The sequence below is a fragment of the Gobio gobio genome (assembly GCF_949357685.1).
Source record: "Gobio gobio genome assembly, chromosome: 3".
Classification (NCBI taxonomy): Eukaryota; Metazoa; Chordata; class Actinopteri; order Cypriniformes; family Gobionidae; genus Gobio; species Gobio gobio.
The window spans coordinates 69,398,278-69,425,319 of record NC_137099.1 but is presented as its reverse complement, the minus strand read 5'-3'; the positions used below and the strand labels follow the sequence as shown (position 1 = coordinate 69,425,319).

At 39.5% G+C, this 27,042-nt stretch overlaps 1 protein-coding gene across 1 annotated transcript; it reads left to right on the top strand.

The window, feature by feature from the left end:
- Positions 1 to 408: 408 nt before the first annotated feature.
- Positions 409 to 25,949, top strand: LOC307123862 (bifunctional apoptosis regulator-like). Its single transcript, XM_079812618.1, has 8 exons — positions 409 to 480; positions 2,748 to 3,007; positions 21,729 to 21,936; positions 22,147 to 22,316; positions 22,926 to 23,064; positions 24,768 to 24,911; positions 24,981 to 25,180; positions 25,342 to 25,949. The coding sequence occupies exons 2-8, from the start codon at positions 2,754 to 2,756 to the stop codon at positions 25,535 to 25,537; spliced, it is 1,311 nt and encodes a 436-aa protein (XP_079668744.1). The 5' UTR covers positions 409 to 480; positions 2,748 to 2,753; the 3' UTR covers positions 25,538 to 25,949.
- Positions 25,950 to 27,042: the final 1,093 nt, after the last annotated feature.

Sequence of the window (27,042 nt, the reverse complement as noted above, 5' to 3'; positions counted from 1 at the left end):
GTCATTGGCCTTTCAGGCGTGAAGAAAGGTGTCAAATGGCGCAAGAGCTCAAGCGCGATATCTCATATACATGTGTTATGTTTTAATTATCCTTGTTTTTATTTTTAATTCTTACACATGGTATTCTTATTTCTTATGTAAAGCACTTTGAATTACCATTGTGTATGAAATGTGCTATACAAATAAACTTGCCTTGCCTTGCCTTCTACTGAGTGAACTGACTGAATGGGAAAGAGTCCTCGTTGTGTTTTACCTACTCCACACGCTTTCGCTACTTCTGACACGAATGAAAAAGGGTGAAACCACTTCAGGTTTTGTCACAGACAGGTGATCTCTACCTGTTTTACCTGCAGAACAGGTAAGGTTCTGCAGGTAAAACAGGCATTGTGTTTTTCTACATCAGGAAACACAACAGTTAAAACTTAATTGATGAGAAGACGGAGACTCAGAAACTGACTGATACAGATATTACACTTCACGGTCAGTTCAGTTGTTTACTTCTCATATCATGTCATATTATAGTTTGTGTTCGCATGTGTGTCTTTATATTCATGTACCTTTCAGTCTCTCAGAGAATTAATGCAAATTCCACAGTGATGTGCATTATTTGTCTTATTTCCGCAAAAAAACATGAACCAGATGAGGAAAAACAGTATTAGCTAATCAATATATAAATCAGAGCCCAAACAAACTTATCAGTCTGTGTTCATCTGTCCTGCCGCTGAATTTAACTGTAAAATGAGCAGAAATGTACAGGTGTTATGGTTTAACTGGTGACTGTGTTAAGTTGGGGGTGACTGTGTTATCTTGGCTGGAGATATTTTTTAGCTTTGGAAAATTGTATAGGCTTCTTTGACAAAATACATGTATCATCAGCTTGTTGACTTTCAGAATTAACATTTCCTCTCCAACTTGAATTTCTTCCTTACCCACACAATTCACCACAAATATATTCAACAATTCTGCAGCCAGTAAAAAACTAAAAGGGGAGATGGGACAGCCCTGTCTAATACCTCTGTTAATAACATAAAACCTGGGAGAAGTATCATTGGCAAGAAACAGACAGCCATTTATATCATTAAATAAGGTTTTAACAAAATCAATACAATTAGAACCAAAACCAAATTTATCTAAAGCTCTAAAAATAAAGTTATGTTTAAAGGTGTCGAATGCTTTAAAGAAATCCAAGGAAATAATAATGGTGTCATTGCATTGGCAAGAAACAGACAGCCATTTATATAATTGAATAAGGTTTTAACAAAACCAATACAATTAGAACCAAAACCAAATTTATCTAAAGCTCTAAAAATAAAGTTATTTTCAAAGTTGTCAAATGCTTTAAAGAAATCCAAGGAAAGAATAATGGTGTCACTACAATCAGAATAATCTAGCAAATCTAAGATAATAAAAATATGCCATTTTTTCATAAAACCTAATTGCGTTTCTGAGATAACTTCCTCTAAACACAGTTTAAGATGATTTGCATATATGGCTGTCTGAGTTTTGTAATCCATTTGTAGGAGAGAAATGGGTCTCCAGTTATCTAAATCATGGATGTTTTAATTTGGCTTTGGAATTAAAACAATTAAACCTTGCTTCATTGTTGGGTCAATTCTCCTCATTCAAAGCATAGTTTTAGCAATTAAAACAATATTTTGCTACCACACCATCCAACTCTTTCATCGTAAGTGGCACATCACAAACAGATTTATTAAATTCTGAACTTTGTGGGATAAAATGAGTCACCTTATCAAAAAGTCAGCCTCAAAACTATCAATAGCCGAATAATGTAATTTGGGATAGGAGTATTTAGTAAAATAGGAAAGAGAACCATCAATATAAAGAGAATTCATTGTTTCTCTTCCATCATGTTGTTTTTCTAGATTATTATAATTATAATTTTTTTGGGGGGGTTTTTTGTGCAAAATTCCAGCTGTTTAGCTCTGGATCTAAATTGTATGGAAGCCCATTCCTGCCGCATACGGGGAAAACATTTAGCATAAAAAGTTATTAGAAATTATGACATAACTAAATTGAAATTAGGACTTGCTGCTCATTCATCTGATGTGATCCAACACAGGATGAAGTGTGAACGCATTGAGTATTTTAAACATGGTTTTAGTTACGAATGATTAAATTATTGACTTATTATCTGAACTGCATTGAATATCTCGTAGCAAACACGTTTTTGAGAGGATACACTAATGAATATGAACGTAACTTTTTAATAAGCAGGGGAAATTCCTGACTTTAAACAAATAACCATTCCCCTACTCAGGACGTTTGTGGTGTAAGAATGTACAGAGAGACTTCAGATATAAAAACGGTGTCTCCTTAGGTAATGTTTTCTCAGTAAAATCATTAAATGTCCTATTCATTCAATAGAACGCGTGAGCTTACTAGGGAATACCAACATGGCGGCGCGGCGGCTTCACTTTTTTATGACGTCATGAGAAATCCATTTATTTATATAGATCAGTGCACCCAACCCATACTGCTTCGGTAATAAAGGAACAATAATATACAGTTATTTACAGAAAAAGGGCATTGGTGGTTCATAGACAACATTTGTGGCCTTAGCATGAGAGCTAGGTCCGTGACCGGCCTCTGTGCAAGCTCTGCCTTTGATGCCTGCCCTGCCGGCTTCAGCCCCTGACGAGAGTAAAACATGAACCTGACTGAACCTGCACTGAAGCTTACAGCAGACCTTCTGTCCTATTGTTTTATCTGTGTGTGTGCGTTGACAGAGCCTGATGGACATGCGGATCACCATAGACCCGGAGCCCAGCGAGTCCGAGGGGTCGGCAGCAGGTCTGTCGGTGTCTGAGTTCACGTGTTACTGCTGCTACGAGGTGCTGGTCGATCCCACGACGCTCACCTGCGGACACAGCTTCTGCCGGCACTGCCTGGCCACGTGGTGGGCATCCTCCCCGCTCACTCTCCGGACCGACTGCCCAGAATGCAGAGCGATATGGCAGGGCTTTCCCAAGGTCAACATCCACCTCCGGTGAGAGACACAATGCGGAGCTGTTCACACAAACCTCAGTTATTTACATTAGTCAGTGAAAACACATTATATACATTGACACAGTTCAGTCCCTTTCACAGCAAGAATTATGACTACAACTATAGAGTTTTAATAATCACTCTAACTGTAAGAGAGTAGTGGATTCCACATCACAACTATAACGATAACGGCACAGAAAAGCGATATCGCTGGAATCATTTTTAGAGCAACTAAATTTTTCCAGTGGATGAACGATAAAAACATTGACAGCCAATCAGCATCAGATCCTGCTTTAAAGAGCTTGAGCGTTTAAAGAGACAGGTCAACAAAACTGCAGCGCTTATAATAAACAGAACGGTATTGTGCACTGGTGTGTATATATATTATTGATCTGGGTGTGAACAAGCCTTAATTCAGGTTTGAAACCTACATGTCTACAACTAGTTAGGGTCCAACTTTATATTAGGTGGCCTTAACTACTATGTACTTACATCAAAAGGTAAGTACAATGTACTTATTGTGCTCATATTGTATTGCAAAACACTTTTGCTGATATTGAGTTGGGATATTGAGAAATTAATAACAGATATAATTACATGATGGGGTCCGTTCTTCGTACCTCACGAACTCAGTTAGCTGGATTTGATTGTTGACGATTTGGCATGGTCTTGGATTGTTTGGTTCTTCGACGATCATCCTGGACTTGTTGTCATAGCAACAGGTCTGTAAGCTTAAACCTGCCCGCGAGCGGCTTATTTCATGTAAACAGGATTAGATTGCATCTTGAGGTGATACTTAAAATCTGTCCCAGCCACTGCTACTTTATTACAAGAGTTCATTACTGAACCAGGGGCAATAATAATCATTTGAAATAATAATAATATACAAATTTTAAATTGTATATGTATATGAGAATGTATATAATATTATAATGTTGTGTATAATACTATAGACACAGCCACTTGATTGAGCGATTTATTTGTGATGGAATAATTACAGAGAGGATAGAGGGCACAACCCATCAAACTGACAGGTTTATTGCCCTTTAAGCCACGCCCCTTTTGACCGTGGGAATTTTCCCACGTTAGCTCCTCCCCCTTATGGGTGGTGTATGTACACCATGGGAAAATTGGACATGTGTAACCCCCCTTATGTTTTGAACATCTGAAGCGTGGGAATTTTCCCACGTTAGCTCCTCCCCTTATGGATGATGTATGTACACCATGGGAAAATTGGACATGTGTAACGCCCCTTATGGTTTGAACATCTGAAGCGTGGGAAAATTTCCCCAACGCACAGAAGTTCTAAGTGATGTTAACTTTTTTAAAGAAATGTATAATAAAGACAGAGTCAGAGATGATATCAGTGTTTTTTATTTTATTAAAGAAGACGTAATTTTATTACATATGAAATCTTTTATCACTTTTAAAACGTTAAAGCATGTTTAAATTGCATTTTTTCTCTAAAAGTTGTCCAAAAAAAGAGCTAGTGTTATTTTAAGATGTCAAGACATTTTAAAGATGTAAAGAAATCAATAATTTACACAAAACCAAATGTGTGCATTCAGATTTGGAAAAAAAAACTATTGCATTTACATAAAACACAAAATAAGTTTCAAACTGTTACATCAAACAACAAACTACAAACAACTTGTTAAAAAGACTAAGGTTTTTTTACATACCGTTTGTTTTAAATATACACAAAAGTGTGTCCTTCACCTCTCATGGACCAAAGTAAAAACCTGCGTCCAGTCCTGCCGGAGTTGTGAATCGAATGACGTTGTGGGAAGCCTGCAGAGAGACAGAGGCAGACTCCTCCCCTACCCCGCCCACACCACGTGACCACCGTGGGAAAAACTAAATTACCTTTGGTTCTCCGTGGACAAAAACGCGTCCACTCACTTCAAAGTTTAACTGAGAAATGATCTGTCAAACAGGATACAGCGGCTCAAACAGACCACACCCACTAACACTCCCCTCTCAAACCTGAGAGGTTAATTCAAATTTTAGGGGATGCGTAAAAATGACGGTGATGATGACATCACTCAGGGGAATTCCCCCTCCCTGAAGCAGGTGTACATAAAATAAAAAAAAGCAGGTGATCAAATAGTAGTTGTGGTTATTGGAAACCAGATAATCTACAATGGCTATGGCATCACCCTTAAAAACTCCCGAAAGAGGGATTACAGAGGCTATGAAGGATTTGACTTTAGCTCCACGAAAAAAGGGAGGATCATCACGCGGACCGTGTTTAACACGATTTCTTCACGAGGTGAAGGATCGCGTGGAATATACCTTTCACTTATCTGGAGGACGCGCGTGTACGTATGCTTATGAGAAACACCACAGAGATATCAGACTGGCTAACGTGGATGATGATGAGAGATTCACTACAAATTCAAAATCGGATCCTGATCTGATATTTGGCGAAACGGATTGGATTTTATTTTACTCGAAGGTCTGGCCAGACTTGAAGGACGGAGGGGACGTCCCACTGTTCATCGCGGAGTGGGCTGGAACTGAAACATGTACCGGGACTAGATACCGAATTCTGGCGGACCAGATTAATAAATATCCCGAGGATTACATTTATATTCTTTCCAGTGATTTTGGAAAACACGCACCTGAAGCCCGCTGGCCAATTTCGGAGGATGAACACCTGAAATTTTATGATTTAAAATTTATGTTTCAGTGGAAAGATTTATCTGTGATGGAGGAAATTTTTTCAAAAATCAATCAACTCTTCAAATGGACCGATGCGTACGACCGCTATAACAGCATAAAAACAAAATTGTTCCACCCTGAGTGGGCCACACCTAGTAGGAGGGGTGTCTACTTAACTCCACCTACTCAATACAAGCATTCAAAAGGCCTCTCCCCAAAGACTCTCCCTCATTCAAACCCCAGCGATGTCTCAACAAAGTGATGCCGCCTCCTCTTCTTCATCTCAACTGTTTGGGAAAATTCTGGTGGATTTACAAAAAAATGGATTATTGCCTGGAGTAAATGGATTACCGGAGAAAACCATTGAATGGATAAATAAATTCTGCACTGATCTTGGATATCATAATTTGACTTTCCTTACAAAACATGGATTTGTAACACCTGTGGTGGATTACGACGCACCAGACACAACCTGCGACGTTATGGACGGCTGTCTCGGGGAGACAGGTCACCGGATTATCAAGGCTATTTTGGCTGTCATTCTGGAAAATTTGATCGACAAACGGATGAAGAAAGACTGTGACGGATGCACTGTGGACCACCCTTCACAAACGAGACATAGTTGCTTGTTTGAACCCTCTGCTTATTATTTCTTCGGATGTTTTGAAGAAATAAGACTGAAAATCCTCACGCCTGACCTGAAAAACATTTTGGCTGGAGCTTTACGTAATTATGGAGCCAGGCCCGATCTACAAAGGATCCTAGGTGCTGTTGAGGTAATTTTATTCGACCTAAGAGATGAGATGTACATCGTGGAGCAATTATCTTCCATCCGTGAGAAATTGATTGATGAATCATGCGAGGAGATCATTTACACAGCTGTGGATAACTGGAAACGTGCCGTTGCGGAAAACCCTGAAAAAGCCTGAATCAGCTGAACACCACTGAAGACCACTAAAATCTACTAAAAACCTGAATCCACTGAAAACAACTGAAAATGGGGAACTTGTGTTGTACCGCTCGGATTACAAAATATTTCTTTAAATCACGTGTTAAATATGGAATATCTAACCTACTCCATAGGATTATCCGGAATAATTGGATTACAAATACCAACACAAGCCCTGATGAAAAACGACTAATGGAATTAATGGACGACGTGCGGGGATTATCGAATGGCTGGAATGACATGGTAAACATCTCTGTAAACTGTGACAACACAACCTATGCCATTATCAAAAACGTTCTCAATCAAATGTCTGAAAACCAGAACACTCTTAGAATAGGAGATATACTTTGTATTTGTACGTATGTAACTGATGTTTGTAGTTTTTTAACTAATGAAGATCCGGATGTATGTAATATTATTGATTTTTTAGTCGAATACATTCTGGAGAAGAATTTTGAAATGTCTGTGAAATTTTATTTTTTGTTTTACGGGATATAATTAATATTACACATGTTTGTGAAAATAAAAATCTTTGTTGTTTGGAAAATTAAAAAAAAAATTTGTGACTTTATATTGTGAAAATTAAAAAAATGTTGTGACTTTATTCTGTGAAAATTAAAAAAATGTTGTGACTTTATTCTGTGAAAATTAAAAAATGTTGTGACTTTATTCTGTGAAAATTAAAAAAAAATGTTGTGACTTTATTCTGTGAAAATTAAAAAATGTTGTGACTTTATTCTGTGAAAATTAAAAAAATGTTGTGACTTTATATTGTGAAAATAAAAAAATCTTTTAATACTGAACAAATTTGTAACTTGACTCATTATTGACTGAGACTCGCACCGTTAACATGGCAGAACTAATGAAGAAAATATACTACGATCCTGCCAATTCTGGAGCTTTGGGAGGTAAAAACAGATTAAAACAAGCTGTATTAGAACAACACGGTGTAAGGTTATCTGATAATGAAGTGTCCAGGTGGCTTTGTAGTCAAGATACATACACTCTCCATCGAACTGCACCAATAAAATATAAGCGCAACCGTGTGATGGTTTATGGGAAAGACCAACAATTTCAGGCCGATCTAGTCGATATGTCTGCGTACGCTAAAGAGAATGATAATATTAAATATATTTTAACTATCATTGATATTTTCTCAAAATATGCCTGGACAAGGCTGTTACGAAATAAATCTGCTTCTGAAGTGACAAAAGCATTTTTGTCTGTTTTGAAAGAGGGACGGATACCTATCAAGCTACAGACCGATAAGGGGACAGAGTTTTTCAATAAACCTTTTCAACAGATGATGAAAAAATATAATATAACACATTTTGCAACCGCTTCTGAATTAAAAGCGAGTGTGGTCGAAAGGTTTAATAGAACTTTAAAGGGACGAATGTGGAGATATCTTACATCGATAAATTCCAAACGTTACTGTGATATTTTGCAAGATTTGACAGAGGGGTATAATTCCAGTTATCACAAGTCCATAAAAATGCGACCCTTGGACGTGAATAAAGAAAACGAACCCGTTGTGTTCAACAATTTATACGGGAAAATACGTAAAGAGACGCCGGCCTTTAAATTCTCAGTCGGTGACGTGGTGAGAATATCTAAAGTGCGGAATATATTTACCAAAGGATATGAGCAGAACTATACCGAGGAATACTTTACTATAGCTTCTTGTATACCCAGGGAAGTAGCAATGTATAAATTACAGGACTATGATGGGGAGATAATACAGGGGTTTTTTTACGAAAAAGAACTCCAAAAAATTATTGTGAGTGATGATAAATCGTTTAAGGTCGAGAAAATTCTCGATAAAAAACGCCGTGGAAAAGTCTCATACGTTTTGGTGAAATGGTTTGGGTGGCCGTCAAAATTCAACAGTTGGATTCGTGAAAAACACGTGATTGATCTACAAGCTCCCTTAAAGGGGTAGCGTGAGAGACAGACGCTGTCATTTATGCAAAGTATCCATGATGTCAGAGGAGGGGTTCTACGTCACGCTCCCCTGCAATGCATCCGGGGATGTTTACCCCGAGAACACCATATCTAATTACAGAACTAGACTGGCAAAAGCCATACATTTAAAAGGATTATGGGAAGTGGCCCTGGTTGAGTTTCACTACCCTAAAACCTGGTACACTTTCAACGAGGAAGACGCTGGTTTTACTTTTGAATGCGAGGAATGTTTGAAAGAGGATGAGCGTAAACCGCGGGGTGATGTTAATATCCAAACTTTCCGGAAAGCCATAAAAATATCTACGGACCATAATAATATAAAATACGGTTATTTTGAGGATATTTCAGCATTACTTAAGGAAATAAACGCAACTCTTCCATCACGGGTACATCTAGGCTACGATCATATAAAAAATAAGGTGTTTCTGAAAACATCTCAGAAAGCATCTCTAACATTTCACGGAAAGCTAGCCGTCATTCTAGGATTAAAACCCGGTGTTTCTATAGAAAATACAAACACTTCGGATGAACACCAGGGTGTGAGGAGCATCATATACGCACCATTCCAAACAGATATAACTGGAGGGTTTTATACATTATTTTTATATATAGATATTATAGAATATCAGTCGGTGGGGGACGCATATGTTCCCTTATTAGAGGCGGTACATATTGAACCTAGCACTAGCAAATCAGTCAGCGTCAGATACGACAAATCTCATTACGTGCGTCTTAATAAAAACTATATATCAGATATTGAAATTGAGATTAAAGACGATCAAAATAAAGACGTCCGATTCACCTACGGAAAAGTTGTGACGAAACTACACTTTAGACCGGTGAGAAAACATTTGTTTTAAAAAATGGCTTATCTCACACCGTACCAAGAAGACCCTCACCGCTACATATCATATTACCAAGCACAAAGTGGTGGGTCCATCCAAGGTTTTAGCGGAACGGGGGTCATGTATGGTTCTGGTTTCGGATCAGGAATCGGCGGTTTGTTCCGTGGATTATACCGTATGGCAGTTCCATTTCTAAGGAGGGGTTTTAGTATAGCAAAACCCCACATAAAAGCTGCAGCAAAAAACATAGTAAGCGATGTGGTTACGAGCGCGCTATCAAGGTCATATAATAATAAAGATAACACCGAAGGACAGAGCGGTCACGGGTTCATGGTCATGCAGCGAAAAGGCTTGAAACCACCAGGGACCCGTATGAGGAGAGGGCGTGGTCACGCCATAAAGAAGACTAGACGCAACGCCAAGAAATCCTCAGTTGCAAAATTCAGACGAAGTCGCAAGAAGACTGTGAAAAGATCTACAAGTTTGAAAAGACGAGCCAATACTATTTTCTAAATCATGTCGCTGATTCATAGTATATCGGACGAGTGCATCAAATCAGAATTGGACATTTTTACCCTTCCTTTAACGCAGACATCTATTGAAAAATACACTTATGTGGAAATCCCGCCTGTGGCAGCTATTAATGATTCTTCGCCGATTGAATTTTTCATCGCGGGGACTGGCGAAGATTACACAGATTTGAATAACACATTGTTATATACACGTGTCAAAATAACTCTACCGGATGGAACTGACATACCCCAAGGAGCCCCGGTGGGTTTGATCAACTACCCGTCTGCGACGATATTCTCACAGGTCGATGTCTCCCTCGGAGATCGACTAGTGTCACAATCGTCCAATACGTATCCGTACAGATGTATTCTTGAGATGCTCACTAATTATGGAAAAGAGACCCTGGAGAATAACTTTTCAGGCGGATTGTTTTACAAAGATACAGCCGGTCATATGGATGAGACAAATCCAGCTGGTAGTAATGCAGGTTTAACGAAAAGAGCTGCTTTCACAGAGGGGAGCAATGACGTGGAATTGCTCGGTCCAATACACAGCGATATATTTTTTCAGCCGAAATTACTATTGAACGCTGTCGATATTCGTATTCGTTTAACTAGAGCGAAAGACGCGTTCTGTCTTATGCGGGGGGACGCGATCGATTATAAACTAAAAATAATCTCAGCTTCTCTTTTTATCAAGAGAGTGTCAGTTTCCCCCTCCCTCCGCTTGGGGCACGCTCAAGCCTTACTGTCAGCCACGGCTAAATATCCTATTGACAGAGTTTGCGTGAAGAACTTCTCCATACCGACAGGGGCGCGCGTCTCAAACCATGAAAATATCTTCCTCGGCACATTACCGAAATCCATCATTATAGCGATGACGGATAATTCTGCTTTCACAGGTGCATACGATAAAAACCCTTTCGCATTTAAACACTTTAATTTAGAATATCTTTCCTTGAGCTCAGACGGGGTTAACGTCCCGAATCGTCCCTTTCAGCCGGAATTTAATTTAGCAAATGCCGTTAGAGAATTTTATCAATTGATTTCCGCAACCGGAAGACATCTGAAAAATATCCCTTTGAGTATAAACAGAGAGGATTTTCTGAACGGTTATACGTTTTTTTGCCTTTAACCTCAGCCCGGATGATGAGTGTGGGAGTCATGTGTCATTGATTAAATCAGGAAATATTAGATTAGAAGCACGGTTTAGAGAACCTCTAGAACACACCGTAAATATTCTGATTTATGCAACGTACGATTCTCTCCTGGAAATATCTCATCGGAGACAGGTGCTTGCAGAGGACTATTAAAGGGCTTGAAATGAATACGATCGAGCTGACGGAAATTATGGATGCCATAGCGTGTAATGTAAATTTTTTAGGAGTGCTCCCCTCCGACCATCTCCCCAAAGAAACTTTGAAAAATGTACCTGCTCTACTAATTTGTAATACTGATCCATCGGATGAACCGGGACACCACTGGTTAGCTATGTACATAGATCGAAACGGACTCGCTTGTTTTTTTGACAGCTTCGGGAATCCTCCGGATTCAGATTTTTTTCCTTCATCCATTAGCGACTTTCTAAGAAACAATTCTACACAAGTTCATCATTCTATCAGACAAGTCCAAGATTTTACGTCAGTCACCTGTGGGGAGCATTGTTTATTTTTTCTATATCATATTTCACGAGGTGTTGAGTATGAAAATATAATGGAATTTTACCATAACGATAATCTGTTAAGAAATGATGCTATGGTCTCTCTTTTTGTGAAAACATTGAAACCCAGTGTCTGCAATAATAAAAGATTTAAATGTATCCAATGTGTACAGTCTGGTAAAATGTTCCAGTCTTATTAATTCCTGTGTAATGAATAAATAAAGAATATGTATATGAAATGAAATGAATAAACCAGTCATAAACAACTGAATAATTTCGTTTTTCCTTCTTTATTTAACATCAAAAACAATAAAACCAATACATCAGATACAGGTTGCATACAATATGTTGTACAATAACATACACGACAATATTTTGTAAACAAAAACAATCTCATTACACATCATTGTTAAAAATCCAACCATTGTTTTACATCTAGCCTGGGTGAATTAAATACATCTTCATCGGGGACGTGTGGGTATCTCTGCCTGTGTTGTTTTTTCAAAGATTTAGGTGCAGCACCAGAGTCATCCGCCTGGGTTTTTCTTTTAACCGATTCAATCATTCGCCTTAGATTGTGATTGGTTATAGTCGAATAAGGAATCTTTAATGTCCCGAATGCATCCAGAAACTCATGCCAGCCTACAGGCCGTCGGTTCTCATGCATCATCTGTGGTGATGTTATGCTCTTTATCAGATCAAATATATGGGACCCGGGAATGATTTTGCCTTTGTGAACAAATTCCCCGTCAACTGTCCATGAAGACAAGTGTTTGGCTTTGGACATTTTATCCATAATATATTTCACATTTTTTAAGCTTCTCTGAGGAATATTGGCTAAAACTTCTGACACGATTGCGTCATCACTGACGTCATCATTCTTAAGTTCAGGGATGTGGGAGGTGGCAGGTGCCTCATGTTCCGGTAGTCTAAGAGTTAGAGAGTTACTTTCTATATCCCCGTGTTTTACCACGCTCAAGAATCGTTGTAGAACATTAGTGTAGAGTTTGGTTTTTTCGTAAGTGTTCAAATCATGTCTCTGTAATATTTGTCTAATTGAGGAATCCAGATCATTCTCCACAGTCGATTGGATGTTCTCATGAGACGGTGTGCTTCTTAGTTTATCCAGCTGATGTTTTGGCACAAGATATAATTTCTCGGTATGTTGCATTTTTTTCCTCTTCAGTTTCTAGTTATTAGACTAGTTATGAATGGGAGAGCCACACTGAGGAGGGGAAGCAAAAAACCCCCTTTTTGATTAATCATATGTCTCTTCCTGCTAATATTGATCTTTTTATTCGCTACATACTTGATTTCGTTTCTTCTTCTTTTTAAAACCCTGTGCTGTTTCACAGTTAGAGGGATCTTTCCATGAAGAATATTGAGAGCTACTTCACATAGAGCTAATATCAGCTCATCCGGGGAAGACTGAAGAATAACACGTCGCTGCTTGGGGGAGCTCTTGTATAATAACTTTAAGAGATAGAGGTTTCTGGAAAGCCTTCCGCTCATTGTTACTTTTGAACGTACACCACCGGGTAGTCTGACAGCAAATCCGTTCTGAGGCGAAATTTTTCAGGCGTCTGTGGTTTATAATCTATTAATAAGTAACCGTAAGGACGCTCGGTCGAATCCTGATAGGCTTCGATAAAAAACTTTGTATTCCCAGGATACATCTGCCTCCCTAAAACACCAATCTGTTGTTTATCACGCGGGTTTTTAAATATTATTAAATAATTTGTATTGAGACCAATCGTTCTGGTAGATTTACCCTGGAAAAACAGATTCTGTATTAACAAAAGACAGCTAATCTTATTATGATGTATATATTGTGTAAAAATCTTTTCCACCTCAGCGTTAGAAGCGGCTAAAGTCATAACGTCGTCCAACACGAGAAGCGAAGTTTTACCAGAAGGAAATAAGGATCCATCGACCAATGTCTTTGGCATGCCTTCAATGAATTTAATATCAAAACTATGTAACATTTCATCATACATAGGCTGCCAGGATGTATACACGTACACAAAATTATCAAACTTGACAGAACACATTTTTTCTGAATTATACATCAGAGTCTTCACAAAAAAAGTCTTTCCGCTGTTGGACGGGCCGGCGACAATTGCTGAATATGGGTGTTTTAACCTCGAGTCGAACACATCTGTTTCACACATATTTTCAAAAATATGACTAGAACCCGTAAGGCAGCGTTGTAAAGTCTGGTTGAAGCACACGCTTGTCATACACCACTGAGATTTTTTTCAGATGTGATCTGTTAGATAAGGTGAGGTGACGTTTGTTGCGAATAATACTGTGTGTGTGTGCTGACAGGTGCAACTTGTCACCTGTCTCAACATAACCACGCACAAGGGCAGTGAGACTGTCTAACGTCACTATTTCAGCGTTCTCTGGTGTTAACGTAATCCCTTTAGCTTTGAGACATGAACGGCCCTTGTTTGTTTTAAAAGCATAAGATTTCGGACCGGACGAAACGAATTGAATAATATGTTCGGCAGAATCTAACTCGCTCGTTAGCTGTCCTAAATACGGACCCGTCTCAGGGACCCAATCCTCGGGTTTTGAAACAAAAACAACGGAATCTGTATCGACATACAGAACACGTCGCCCTAATTTATCCAAAAGATTGTAGAGGGCTAAACGAGCATACGCAGTGGTAAAAGCCCCGATGAAAATGTTAACATCGCGTGTGGGGCAGGGGTCTTGAGTAGGAGAACTCCATTGAATTAATCCCACCGTTTCAGATACGAAGGAGAAGTGACGTAATACGTGTGCGCGACTGAATAAAAGCTTGCTGAACTCTTGTGAGTCTGTCAGAAGCTCAGTGTGTGGTAGGTGAGATCTGAGACAAAACCTACCCCAGAGCGTATTTAAAATTAGTTTCGCTATGGATCTTTTTGCAGAATTATGATTTATTTTAGAAGGATCCAACTGAATCCCCTCCTTATCGAGATAATCTGATACGTAAGATTGTTTTTCGCTCTCCGTCACTACATTGACAGGGTAGCCAGAGGCTTCCTGTTTTAGTTTGAGGAACGTTTTGACATAGTCTCTGAACAATGTGTCAGATGTCTCTGGAAAATGCCAGATCTCGTGTATTTTCACCACGCGATAACCGTGTTCAATAGCTTTCTCGAGCTCGACACTCACCCATGTCCCCGTAATAGCACGAAGATCATCGCCGTGAGTGCATTGTGTGTCGTGGATCTGCTGCTCGGCACATGATCTGCAAAGAGGAAACATCAACTTTCCTCCGCACCTGTAAGGTAAAACTGGATGGTACAGTCCACGCGGGGGGAGAACTATCGCTTTTATGAGACCAAAATAATTCTCTATCGGCTCAAAATCCTTGAAAAGAATTTTGGGGTGGCCTACAGGATAGGTTTTAGTAGACTGAACGTACGGATAGAGAGAAGTGAAATCAAAATAATCGATTCTCTCATCTTCAGCTACTCTGTGATAGAGTTTGAACGCATTCGTTCTACCCCCATAAAGCGCGTCACGTGGGTAGAGCCGGGTGGGGGGCTGGTAGGTACGTGTGAACTGTATGACGTCAGGGTCTCTTTGTTTCAACTCATCCCATTCACACTCCCACATAGTGATGACGCGCATGCCATACACTCTCCGGAGACTCTCCAGTTTGCTCTCACACTGTCTCCTTAGATCACCAAAAGAGACTTTTGATAACGGATTTATTTCGTATGATTTAAAGCGACAATAGTGCCCGTGAAAAAAACAGCCCATATACTCCAGAGCTGTTTTAACACCATCAGAAGTTTCATAATATCCGTCGATATGATATGGCCCAACCTGCCGCTCGCCATAATTTAATGCGTGTTGCACCTCCACGTTTTGACTCGTCCTGACATACTCAAGCCATTGGATGGATGCGTTTGAAAATGTCTTAAACTGATTAATATAGGCGTGACTATGTGTAAGCGCTAACGTGTCACGCGAAAGGAAATTTGTTTTGAAAGTTTTCATACACACGCCGGGTAATGTAATTGATCTAAACGGATCAATGTTTGTGAAATTGATAAATTCAGCTCTGTATCTCACACATGCGTCACGTAGTATAACAACATCATTTTTACAGTAGAAGGCCAGCTCTTTTTTAAAATCAAAGATCTCACGGGATACATCTTCGTACCAGGTGTCAAAAGTGACACGTTCGCTCTGGCTCATGGTCTCGTAGCCGTAAAACTCCTTTGGAGGATAGGGGCCGATATAGGCTGCATTTTCCGGTTTATTAAAGAGGTGAGGAAAGTGACCCTTGCTTCGTTCCTCCAAGTTAAGGGCTGCTGGTATTTTTGCTAGTTTAAAGGGGATAAATTGCCACGAATCGATGAAACGTAGTTTAAACGTACTATCATACATGTATAGAATTCTACAGCCCTGGAGAATGAGTTTTGGAGTTAACCCCTCTCCAACAAGATAATTGACAATTAAATAGTTATCAAACCCTGATGAATTGTGAGCTATAAATGTATATCCTTCATATTTCGGGCGTCTATAATGCTTAATTAGAGCAGCGACGCAGTCTTGCCCTCCGGCTTCAAACGTCTCTCCCCCCTGACTGATGGCACAAACATAATTTGCTATATGTTTTCCATCTTGAACGAATGTTTCAAAATCATAATAAATGTATTTTTCATCGTACTGTTCAGGTTTTAGAGGTTGAATGTAACACTCGTGAGTCCCTTCACTCGCCAAAATTTCACAACAATGTATGCAATACTCTGGAGAGCATTTATGAGGTTTTTTATTTTTCTCATCATTTTGCGAAGGTCTATACACGACGTGGCATTTTGAACAAAATTTCACAGATTTACACTGAGATCTTTCATCGCGGGCCTGTGGTTTTTTATGTGATTCGTAACAAAAACTGTTTCTACAGAATCTCAGGCATTCTGCACATTGTCTTGTTCTGGTCGTATACGAACGACATTCGGAAGTCATACATATTTTACAAACGAACTGACACTCGTGTGTTTTTCTATCTTTATGCCCTCTAAAACAGTACTCACAGACGTACGACGCTCCTATAAACCCGGTTAAATTTTTTATGAGATGAAAATGTCCCTCGTGCAGAAATAGATGTGCTGTTTTTGCGTGTAATTCGTCTGTGTTTTTGTGTACCACCACCGCCCCAGAAGAATCCCTGTAAAAAACTACAATTTTTATGTCTAATTTATCTTCAAAAACAGATAAATTGTGAAGACCTATCTGCTCGTGTGTCTTAAACCCACATCCTGTGTGAATGTCCATCGCAGGTGCGTGCAATTCTTGATCTGTGAATTTGGGATTGAGGAAATATGCTAGACAGTAACTCAAACACATTTCGTTATCGATATTAAACGGACTAAATAAATGCATTTTATTCCTAGTAATACTCTCGCTGATAGCTATATCAGTAAGCTTCCTCCGTCCGCCCCCTGTTTTATCTCGCACGATAGATATCTGTAATGTTAAAGTTGCATCACCGGCCACATCATTATTACTCTGGGTAGCTTGTTCAATCTGATTTATGAATATTGAAGGGTCATGGTTATTATCGGGAGTTAATACTGCATTTACAGACCCCGGTAAACTCTCCCCAGCAAGCGCTATGTTTATGAAACCTCTTTCACCAGCCAGCTGTTGTGAAAAGACAATCGTATCGTTAAGAATGGTATGAAGATGTGAATTATATTCTATAAAGTCAGTGGTCTGTATTTGACTGAGATCTAACGGTCTCTGTAACTCTACACCATTAAAACGCGGCCGTGGTGTTATTGTGAAGTCACCTATAACACCCCCGTCAGTCATTAACGCATCTATCTCCGTACGACTTAACTCCGCGGGTTGCCTTTCACCTCCCTCCATCCCACCTGTTTGTACACTCTCATCTGCATCATTCAGTGCTATCCAATCTTGTTGTTCGGATATAATATTATCCAATCTTTCCGTATTAGACAAATCATCAGTATCTAAAGCTCTCAATTGTTGATGTATCAGGAGCTGCAACCTCTCGTTATTCTCATCAGCAGGTCTTAATCTCGACCGAATTATTTGATCAGACTCTGACTCCACTCTTACTCTTTTAGAAGACATTTTAATTGTATGAAACAGAACAGTAAATATAAAACACAATGTTACTAACGTGTATAACAAAATTACATAAAATTAGATAAAACAATAATAGAGAAAATAATAGAGAAAATAACACTCAAACGAATTAAAAAACAAATAATAGAGAAAATGAAATAAAAACAATAATATCCAAAACACTTATGAAGGTCTACCCGCCGACTGTCTCTGGATAATATTTAATCTTTCAGAGACTAGTGCCAGCGCTGTGATCAGCATCGATTGATCGTTTCTCACCTCTGATAACTCTCGTTGAGCTGATGACAGATCATTTCGTAATTGTCTATTTTCTTCGAGCAGACGGGCTTGACCGTTGGATAAGTGTTCAACCGCACTTCTTAAGTCGGTGCTGTGCTGAGTCTGTGTGTCAATTACTCTGTGTAGAAGTTCCACAGTACCCCTCTGGCCTTCTTCAACAATATCCGCAGTTTGGTGAAAGGTGAGCGGTAGTGTTGCGATTTCCAAAACACGTTGAAAGTTTCTGTTTGCTGCGCGCAAAGTGGCGTAACTCAAACCTTGTAGTTCTCCAACGTTAAACAGAGGTCTGAAGGGATGGTCATTTCGTTCATCTACCTCGCTGATATCTGACGAATCCCGTTCAGAATTTACAGTATTTAGAACCGAAGCTTGAGATTCTAAAAAATCCTGTAAACCATTTTCGTTTTCGTCTTGGTTGTCTTCTAGAGTAAAAAAAAAACAAAAAAAACACAAAAACATAATTAACTTATTTAATTATTAGATTTTATTTAATATAGATGACATATAATGAAACAAGAAATATATCTTACCGTCTTCCGAAGAAATTGGACTCTCATGAGAATATTTCTCGAATCGTTTCTTACAAGAAGATGTGGAGGTAACAAATGGACTCTCAGGAGTTTCTTCTAAAAACAATATTATATTATTTTAAAATTCACTGAATAAAAATATTATGATTAGACAAAAATAGTTTTTTTACTTACTATCATCCGGATAGTTTAATTCTTCTCCATAAATTTCCCTCAACCGTTTAACTCCTCGATGTGACCCGTTGTCTGTGGAAGCAGTATCTGTCTGTTGTACCTGTTGATCGCACGGGGTGGGACATGGTGTTACATCTTCGTAGGCTGGAGTTTGAGCAGTAGCCAATGGGGACACTGCTTGGTCCGGCGGGTGTATGATGGCTTGGGGTAGTATATCACCTGTGAATTCTGTTGAAATATATACATAAGAGTTGAGTTTTCTTCAGAAAAAAGAAAAAAGATAATTAGAAGCCATTGTAAAATATATTCCATACCCTCTAAAAAATCATCGAGGGATATACCATCGGGAAATGATGCATCATCTACGAATTAAAAAAAAAAACATTTATTAAGATATCTTTTCAATTTGTATCATTTATAATTTATGTTGAAAAATACTTACATAGATCATTCAGAACTTTCGCTAGATCGGCATCAAAATATTCCTCCGGTGAAGTCTCTTCTCCTTCATGATGATTTGAAGACATGATAGATTAAGAGTAGCCTAAGTTAGCGTATTCTCTCCTCACTCCTTCGGTGTTAAAGGTATGAATGAATTCTCCTTCTTTTAAACCTTTGTACGAAGTGTTTAAAAAACACATTTTTCCCGCTTCATTTTCAAAAGGAACCACCTTTAACACAGCGTGAATTCAACATCGTGAGGGGACGAGTAGTAAAAACATGTGTTTGTTGAGATACCAGCTTAATAAAAAACTAATTATCGTAATAAAAACATAAAACCCAACGCTATCGGGGGGCTAGGCTTACTCAGTCACGACAAAGGCCTGTGTGTGTGTGTGTGTGTGTGTGTGTGTGTGTGTGTGTGTACGTGTGTAGGGATTTCGTGTTATAGTTGAGATGAGATTAAAACTATATGGTCTAAAGTTTTAAATATAGATCAACTTTATCTCCGATCTTTAGACAATAATCAGGAGTAGGCTACTATTTCAACGCGTCCTTTTTATCCAGCCCTGCTGGAGAGAGATGGGGGAGATCGCACGGAGGGAGGGAGGGAGGGAGGGGGAATTCCCCTGAGTGATGTCATCATCACCGTCATTTTTACGCATCCCCTAAAATTTGAATTAACCTCTCAGGTTTGAGAGGGGAGTGTTAGTGGGTGTGGTCTGTTTGAGCCGCTGTATCCTGTTTGACAGATCATTTCTCAGTTAAACTTTGAAGTGAGTGGACGCGTTTTTGTCCACGGAGAACCAAAGGTAATTTAGTTTTTCCCACGGTGGTCACGTGGTGTGGGCGGGGTAGGGGAGGAGTCTGCCTCTGTCTCTCTGCAGGCTTCCCACAACGTCATTCGATTCACAACTCCGGCAGGACTGGACGCAGGTTTTTACTTTGGTCCATGAGAGGTGAAGGACACACTTTTGTGTATATTTAAAACAAACGGTATGTAAAAAAACCTTAGTCTTTTTAACAAGTTGTTTGTAGTTTGTTGTTTGATGTAACAGTTTGAAACTTATTTTGTGTTTTATGTAAATGCAATAGTTTTTTTTTCCAAATCTGAATGCACACATTTGGTTTTGTGTAAATTATTGATTTCTTTACATCTTTAAAATGTCTTGACATCTTAAAATAACACTAGCTCTTTTTTTGGACAACTTTTAGAGAAAAAATGCAATTTAAACATGCTTTAACGTTTTAAAAGTGATAAAAGATTTCATATGTAATAAAATTACGTCTTCTTTAATAAAATAAAAAACACTGATATCATCTCTGACTCTGTCTTTATTATACATTTCTTTAAAAAAGTTAACACCACTTAGAACTTCTGTGCGTTGGGGAAATTTTCCCACGCTTCAGATGTTCAAACCATAAGGGGCGTTACACATGTCCAATTTTCCCATGGTGTACATACATCATCCATAAGGGGAGGAGCTAGCGTGGGAAAATTCCCACGCTTCAGATGTTCAAAACATAAGGGGGGTTACACATGTCCAATTTTCCCATGGTGTACATACACCACCCATAAGGGGGAGGAGCTAACGTGGGGAAATTCCCACGGTCAAAAGGGGCGTGGCTTAAAGGGCAATAAACCTGTCAGTTTGATGGGTTGTGCCCTCTATCCTCTCTCTAATTACTTTATAATTTTATTGGAGGTTTACACACATGTTGTACAGTTAATCTGAGCCGTGCATTAATTTAAGTGATGACGCATATTATGGGATGGCTTGATGCAGCGCAAGAGATGCAGTGAATTTGATCTTGACCCTTAGGAAACTTTAATACTGTCACGTAACAAATCTGCTTCAAATTGAATAAAACATTTAATTACAACATTGAAATAAAAATGTAAAGGGTGTACAAATAATGTATAAAATCTTGAATAAAAATAATTGGTAATCATGTTAAAAAAAAAACCATTTATCATTGATCTGTAATAACTTTTATGTTTGGTCGTTTGGCTGTTTCCTTATAAAGGTTCAGATATTCGTGGTTTTTTTTTGTGCAATTTGCCAAGTTTTTTGCCAGGTGGCTTTTTAATTATATGATGTCATTACGTTGCTGTCTTGACGCCAGCCAATCGCTGCATTGCTGATCATGGTTTCGAGTATCGATGCATCTGCCCTCTTCAGGGAAAACAAGAATGAGCAGTGATCTTAGATCATTTAATCCAGATATTTAAATCCAATCCACAAATTCGTTTGAAGAACCAAATTAGCCAGACATCAGTTATCACGATTAAAAGATCTGGGATCTGTCAAATCATCTCAGATGTATTAAGCGAGGTACGAAGAACAGACCCCAGGTATTTTTAAAAATGTAAATACAATGTAAAATCATGTATGTAAACAATAAGGGCATTGTATCAAATGATTAATTCAAATGTTAGTACATAGTAGTTAAGGCCATCTAATATAAAGTGGATCCCTAGTTAGAGACATAGTTAAGTTTAGTCATAGTCATTGGCTAATATGCATGTCCTCATTTAGACGCACAATGAAACACAATGAGTGTGTGTGTGTGTGTCAGGGATGCGGTGGAGAAGCGGTTTCCCACTGACGTGAGCCGACGGAAGCAGGTCATCCTGAGTGATCCATTGCTCTGTAATGTTCTCCTGGTATTCCAGCAGCACGGGGAGAGACTGGAGCATCATGTAGCTGCACCAGTGAACCCACCACAGGTCGACATGAGAGCTGTCTTTCAGTCTGTATGCATGCTGGTGCTCAGCTATCTGACTGTGAGTCTCTCTCTCTCTCTCTCTCTCTCTCTCTCTCTCTCTCACATACACACTCACACATTCATACTCACACATTCATACACACACACACACACACACACACACACACACACACAGACACACACACACACACACACACACACACACACACTCACACACACACACGTGATGAGCTGCTGCACTACATGATTACTGCTTGTGTGTGTGTAGATGGTGGTGTTAGTGTACCGCGCGTTCAGTGCCGACTCCAGTTATGAGACGCTGCTCAGTAAACCACACAGCAGGTGGAGTGCTGATGATGTCACGCTGTGGGTGGAGCATCTGGGCGTCTGGACCAATCAGTATAAAGAAACATTCCGCAGGGAGCAGATCAACGGCAGGTGAGACACACACACACACACACACACAATCTAACATTTCTACAGTCATGTGAAGTCATGGCTGTGAACATTCATCAGCAGATCCTCAGTGTTACGATCCTCGTATCTGTTTTGTGTGGGTTGTTTTTGTTTATCCGAAAGCCTCCTCCCGTCGACAGATCCCAAAACCTTCAGTTTAAATAGGATGATTTAATTAGGTTAATTTTTATGTTTGTCCTGCCATTTGTTTATTATGAGGGAGATAGGGAAGTTTCTTTGTAATTTTGTTTTGTCCCTGATTAGGTAATTTATACATGTTTTATTTATAATATCTATTTTGTTTATTATGTTGGCCTTCGGACACCCTGAAGCCATTTCTCCTTAATTTAATTATTTTCTTCCACCTTAATAAATTATACTTTTTATGGACTTTAGAATTGTGTCTTTGGTGATCTGTCGACTGGAAAAGTTCACGTCAACCCCGTCTTTACAGAACGGGTCGTAACATTCAGTGAGACTTTAAATGTGAACGTTGATGTGTGTGTGTGTGTGTGTGTGTGTGTGTGTGTGTGTGTGTGTGTGTGTGTGTGTGTGTGTGTGTGTGTGTGTGTGTCTGTGTGTGTGTGTTAGATTACTGTCTGCTCTCAGCGATGATGATCTGTCTGCGGCTCCGTTCATGATCGAGAATCAGTCTCACAGACGGATCATCCTGGAGGAACTGCACAAACTCAAAGAGCGCCGAGTCTCACTGAACCTCTGGGAGTACAAGGTGTGTGTGTGTGTGTGTGTGGGCATGTTTTTGTGAAATATCAGGACACAAATGTGTATAATGACATGGGTATGACATAGGTATTACAAAAAGAGGGTGAAATATGAGGACGTTCCCCATGTCCTCACTTTTCAAAATGCTTATAAATCACACAGAACAAGGTTTTTTTCACAGAAAGTGAACTGCACAGTCTCCTGTGAGGGTTAGGTTTAGGGGCAGGGGCAGTGTGTGTGTGTGTGTGTGTGTGTGTGTGTGTGTGTGTGTGTGTGTGTGTGTGTGTGTGTGTGTGTGTGTGATGGGTAGGTTTAGGGGCAGGGGCAGTGTAAGGGGATAGAAAATACGGTTTGTACGGTATAAAAACCATTACGCCTATGGAATGTCCTCACATTTCACAAAAACAAACGTGTGTGTGTGAGTGTATGTGTGAGGAAGGGAGAGAGATTGTGTGTAAAACACAATCTCTCTCTCTCTCGAATGTGTATTGCATGTCGGGAGTGCGGGGTGCGTGCGGGGAGTGTTTCACGGGTGAGAAGCAACTAATTTTCCTCTTTTCTTTGGTTTTTTGGTTTATTTATTTTTTTATCTTTAAATTTATTTATTTAATTTTTTTTTTGTGAGAATGGAGGCTCACCCGAGTGGTTGGGACTCTCTCTCTCGTGCCCGTTGTCGACACATCTGTGGAGGATGTACTTATCGCGGCAGGAGAACAAATCGGATTTGAAAATATAGTTTCCGCCTCGTGAATGAACCAGGCCGTTGTGATCTTCCTGAAGGAGCAGAGTTTGGTTGGGCGGTTGATTGAGAGCGGAGTGTGGGTAAGTGGTGTTTTCTGTGTTATTTCACCGCTGGTTTCGCTCTCAGCAAAAGTTACTATTTCCAATGTGCCACCGTTCATACCTAACTGTGAAATTGAACGAGAGTTACTTATGTTTGGAAAACTTGCTAGCGGAATAAAAATTATTGTGTTATATAATTTTAATTTAAAATTATATTTAAATTATACACGTGCTCTCATTTAGACGCCAAGTGTTTATGTTTTTGGAATCGCCGACATTGGACATTCGAAGAGGACTCCTTTCGTGTACAGCATGAGGGGGGGTGCTGTAGGGGGGGTGTACAGTGTGTGGTCATTGAAAATGTGTTCTGATATATATTCCTCACAGAAAATGAGCCAAGGCCAATGAGTCTCAGTTTGAAATAATAATTAATCGTATAATTGTTCTTTTGATAAAAAATTTAAACGGGTCCAACAGACCCGAACACCATACATGGGTTAAATATGTTGCTTCAAAGAGGAAGTTGTCTTTGATAAATTTTATAGTGGGTGAAGCAAAACTGGCAATATGGTTGACAAGAAAGCGGAAATGAAAGGATGAATGTTCAGTGGACCCAGATTTGACTTTGAGAGGCCTAATAACTGCAAGAATTAGAGCAGGATTTGCTTATTATAAAATTACAAATAATTTAATGGTTTTTAATGAAATTTGGGGAATTGGAAATATTTTGTGTAAAGTTGATGAAGAGGAACATTTAATTATTCTCTTGTATTTTTTTTTTTATTTGTTTGTTTTTGTTTTTTGTTTTTTATTTCAAGGAAAATTTGTAAATGAATTATAATTTAAAAAAAGGTTTGGAATTGTAAATAAAGGAGTGTAAAAATTTAAAAATTCTCTCTCTCCCTCTCCCTTTCTGTCTCTCTGTAGGAGCTGAATCTCGGGAAGTCTCTGTTTCTTCTGATCGGTATGAAGAGCTGTCCGCGTCTGACGCTGCTCTACCTCTACCTGTTTGATTATGACAACACCTTTCTGCCTTTCATTCACACCGTCTGCCCGTCCAACACGCCGCTGGTGCGTCACTGACTGTGTGTGTGTGTGAGACTCTCATAGACTAGTCGTGATTCTTTCTCTGTGCTACAGCAGGATCGGCCAGGCTGGTGGCAGTGGGCGGTGTTTCTTCTGATGTACTTCCTGTTGCCGCATCAGCTGCTGGCTGTGTTCGCCTGGCACTGGCTGAGCGTTCATTACTGGATGGCAGGCGTCATCATCGTTTACGCCGCGATACTGTCGGTGTTGGACGTCTGTTTCTACTGGACATTATGGACGAAAGGAGAGATGAGGTATGAACACACACTCATAAACACACCATTTACACACAATTGTTGCAATATATTTATTGAGTGTGACATTAGACCCGTTTGATTCTGTGATTTCTGAAGACTGTGTGTGTGTGTGTGTGTGTGTGTGTGTGTGTGTGTGTTTGTGTGTGTTGTGATTGCAGGACACTCCCTAAGCTGCTTTGGCATCAGTTGTTAGCAGTGATGTTAAACTTGTCTCCGTGTATCCTGCTGTGGCCGCTGCTCCCTGTGTTCATCATTGATCTTGAGTTCTACACCCAGCTGTATGTCATCCCCTACTACACTGTACTGCTGGTGAAGGAAATACTCCAGCGAAGGGACGCACAACAGAGGCCCTGACACACACACTCACCAACACACACACTCATTTTCACACACTCACACACAAAATAAAAGTAGCAATATTGCATTTTTCTCAATCATTTTAGATTTTTTATATGAAAGAGCACAAAATTCTGGTAATGATGATAATAATCATAAGAACAAGAAGAATATTAAAGAATATGAATTAAACTGTGACTTCAATTTTGACAGTGGTCAGGACTTTTATTTTGGAAGCAGAGCTATAATTCTCCGTATTCATTAGTTTACTGTATCAGTTTAACAGTTTTAATAAATGATTAGACAGAGCTGTTGAGCGGAGAAAGTAAAAGGTTTATGTAAAATTACTAATCGAACAGAATTAGTAAAAAAAGACTATAATACTTTCTCATCTACAATCTTTGAATATCTAATAAACATTTAATTTCACAAATCTTCCAAACTTTGTCAACTCTAGGTGTGAGATCTTCTGAAGTGTGTGTGTGTGTGTGTGTGTGTGTGTGTGTGTGTGTGTGTGTGTGTGTGTGTGTGTGTGTGTGTGTGTGTGTGTGTGTGTGTGTGTGTGTGTGTGTGTGTGTGTGCGTGCTTGCACTCCAGCAGGGTGTGGTGGGTTATTTCCAGTTTAACTCGTCTCTTCAGCCTGCCGGTTACATCAGCTTCCTGTTATCTGCTCTGCACGCGCTCAGACGAGGTACTGCCACTCTCATCCCTCACACGTCACTAATGCTCATCCTATGAGGCCTGACACGCTGCCTTCTGATTGGCTCAGATCACCAGGGGGCGGTGCGGTTCGCTGAGGTGACCAATCAGGTGGTGCCTCTCAGGGAAAATGAAAGTGTGTATTTACACGGCATTTGAACAGCTCGCTGGTGAGTTAATCACACACACTTCTGATGATACACTCATACAGTGGTGTATAACTGTTTCTGAATGGAGGTTTTAAGAGTTAAGGCCCTTTCACACTGAACGCGTAACGAAAAATAGTGCGGATAGCTCGTGTCAAAACCATTCACATCAGCCGCGACGTGAGTTTGCACCGTCTGTGACGTTCCAAACCTCCAACATTCCAAAACATTTGCGGTGACAGCTGAGAAAACACGGACACTTTATCATCCGGTGAAGACGAGCTTTTCATTTTATTTAAAAGACCGAAAAGAAGGTATTGGGTGCACCCAGTCTAAAGAACAGAGAGTCTGAAGTGGAGTATGCTAATCTTGTACAGGAGCTAACACTTTATCATGTCAGGTTCCACACTTACTTTCTAATGTCGGTGGGACAGTTTGAGGAGCTCCTCCAGAGACAGTAGCAGCACATCTGACCAGACAAACACACACTTAAGGAACCAATCGATCCAGAGCTGCTGTGTTTCCAGTTGAGTCACAAAGTGCCATGGTTAGGGTTAGGGTTTACCTAACCCTAACCTAACCTAACCTAACCCTAACTCTAACTCAAGAGGTTATGATATTGTTGTCTGTAGCCTACAGTGGACAAACAGGGCTGCATCTGTACAGCTGTAACTACAA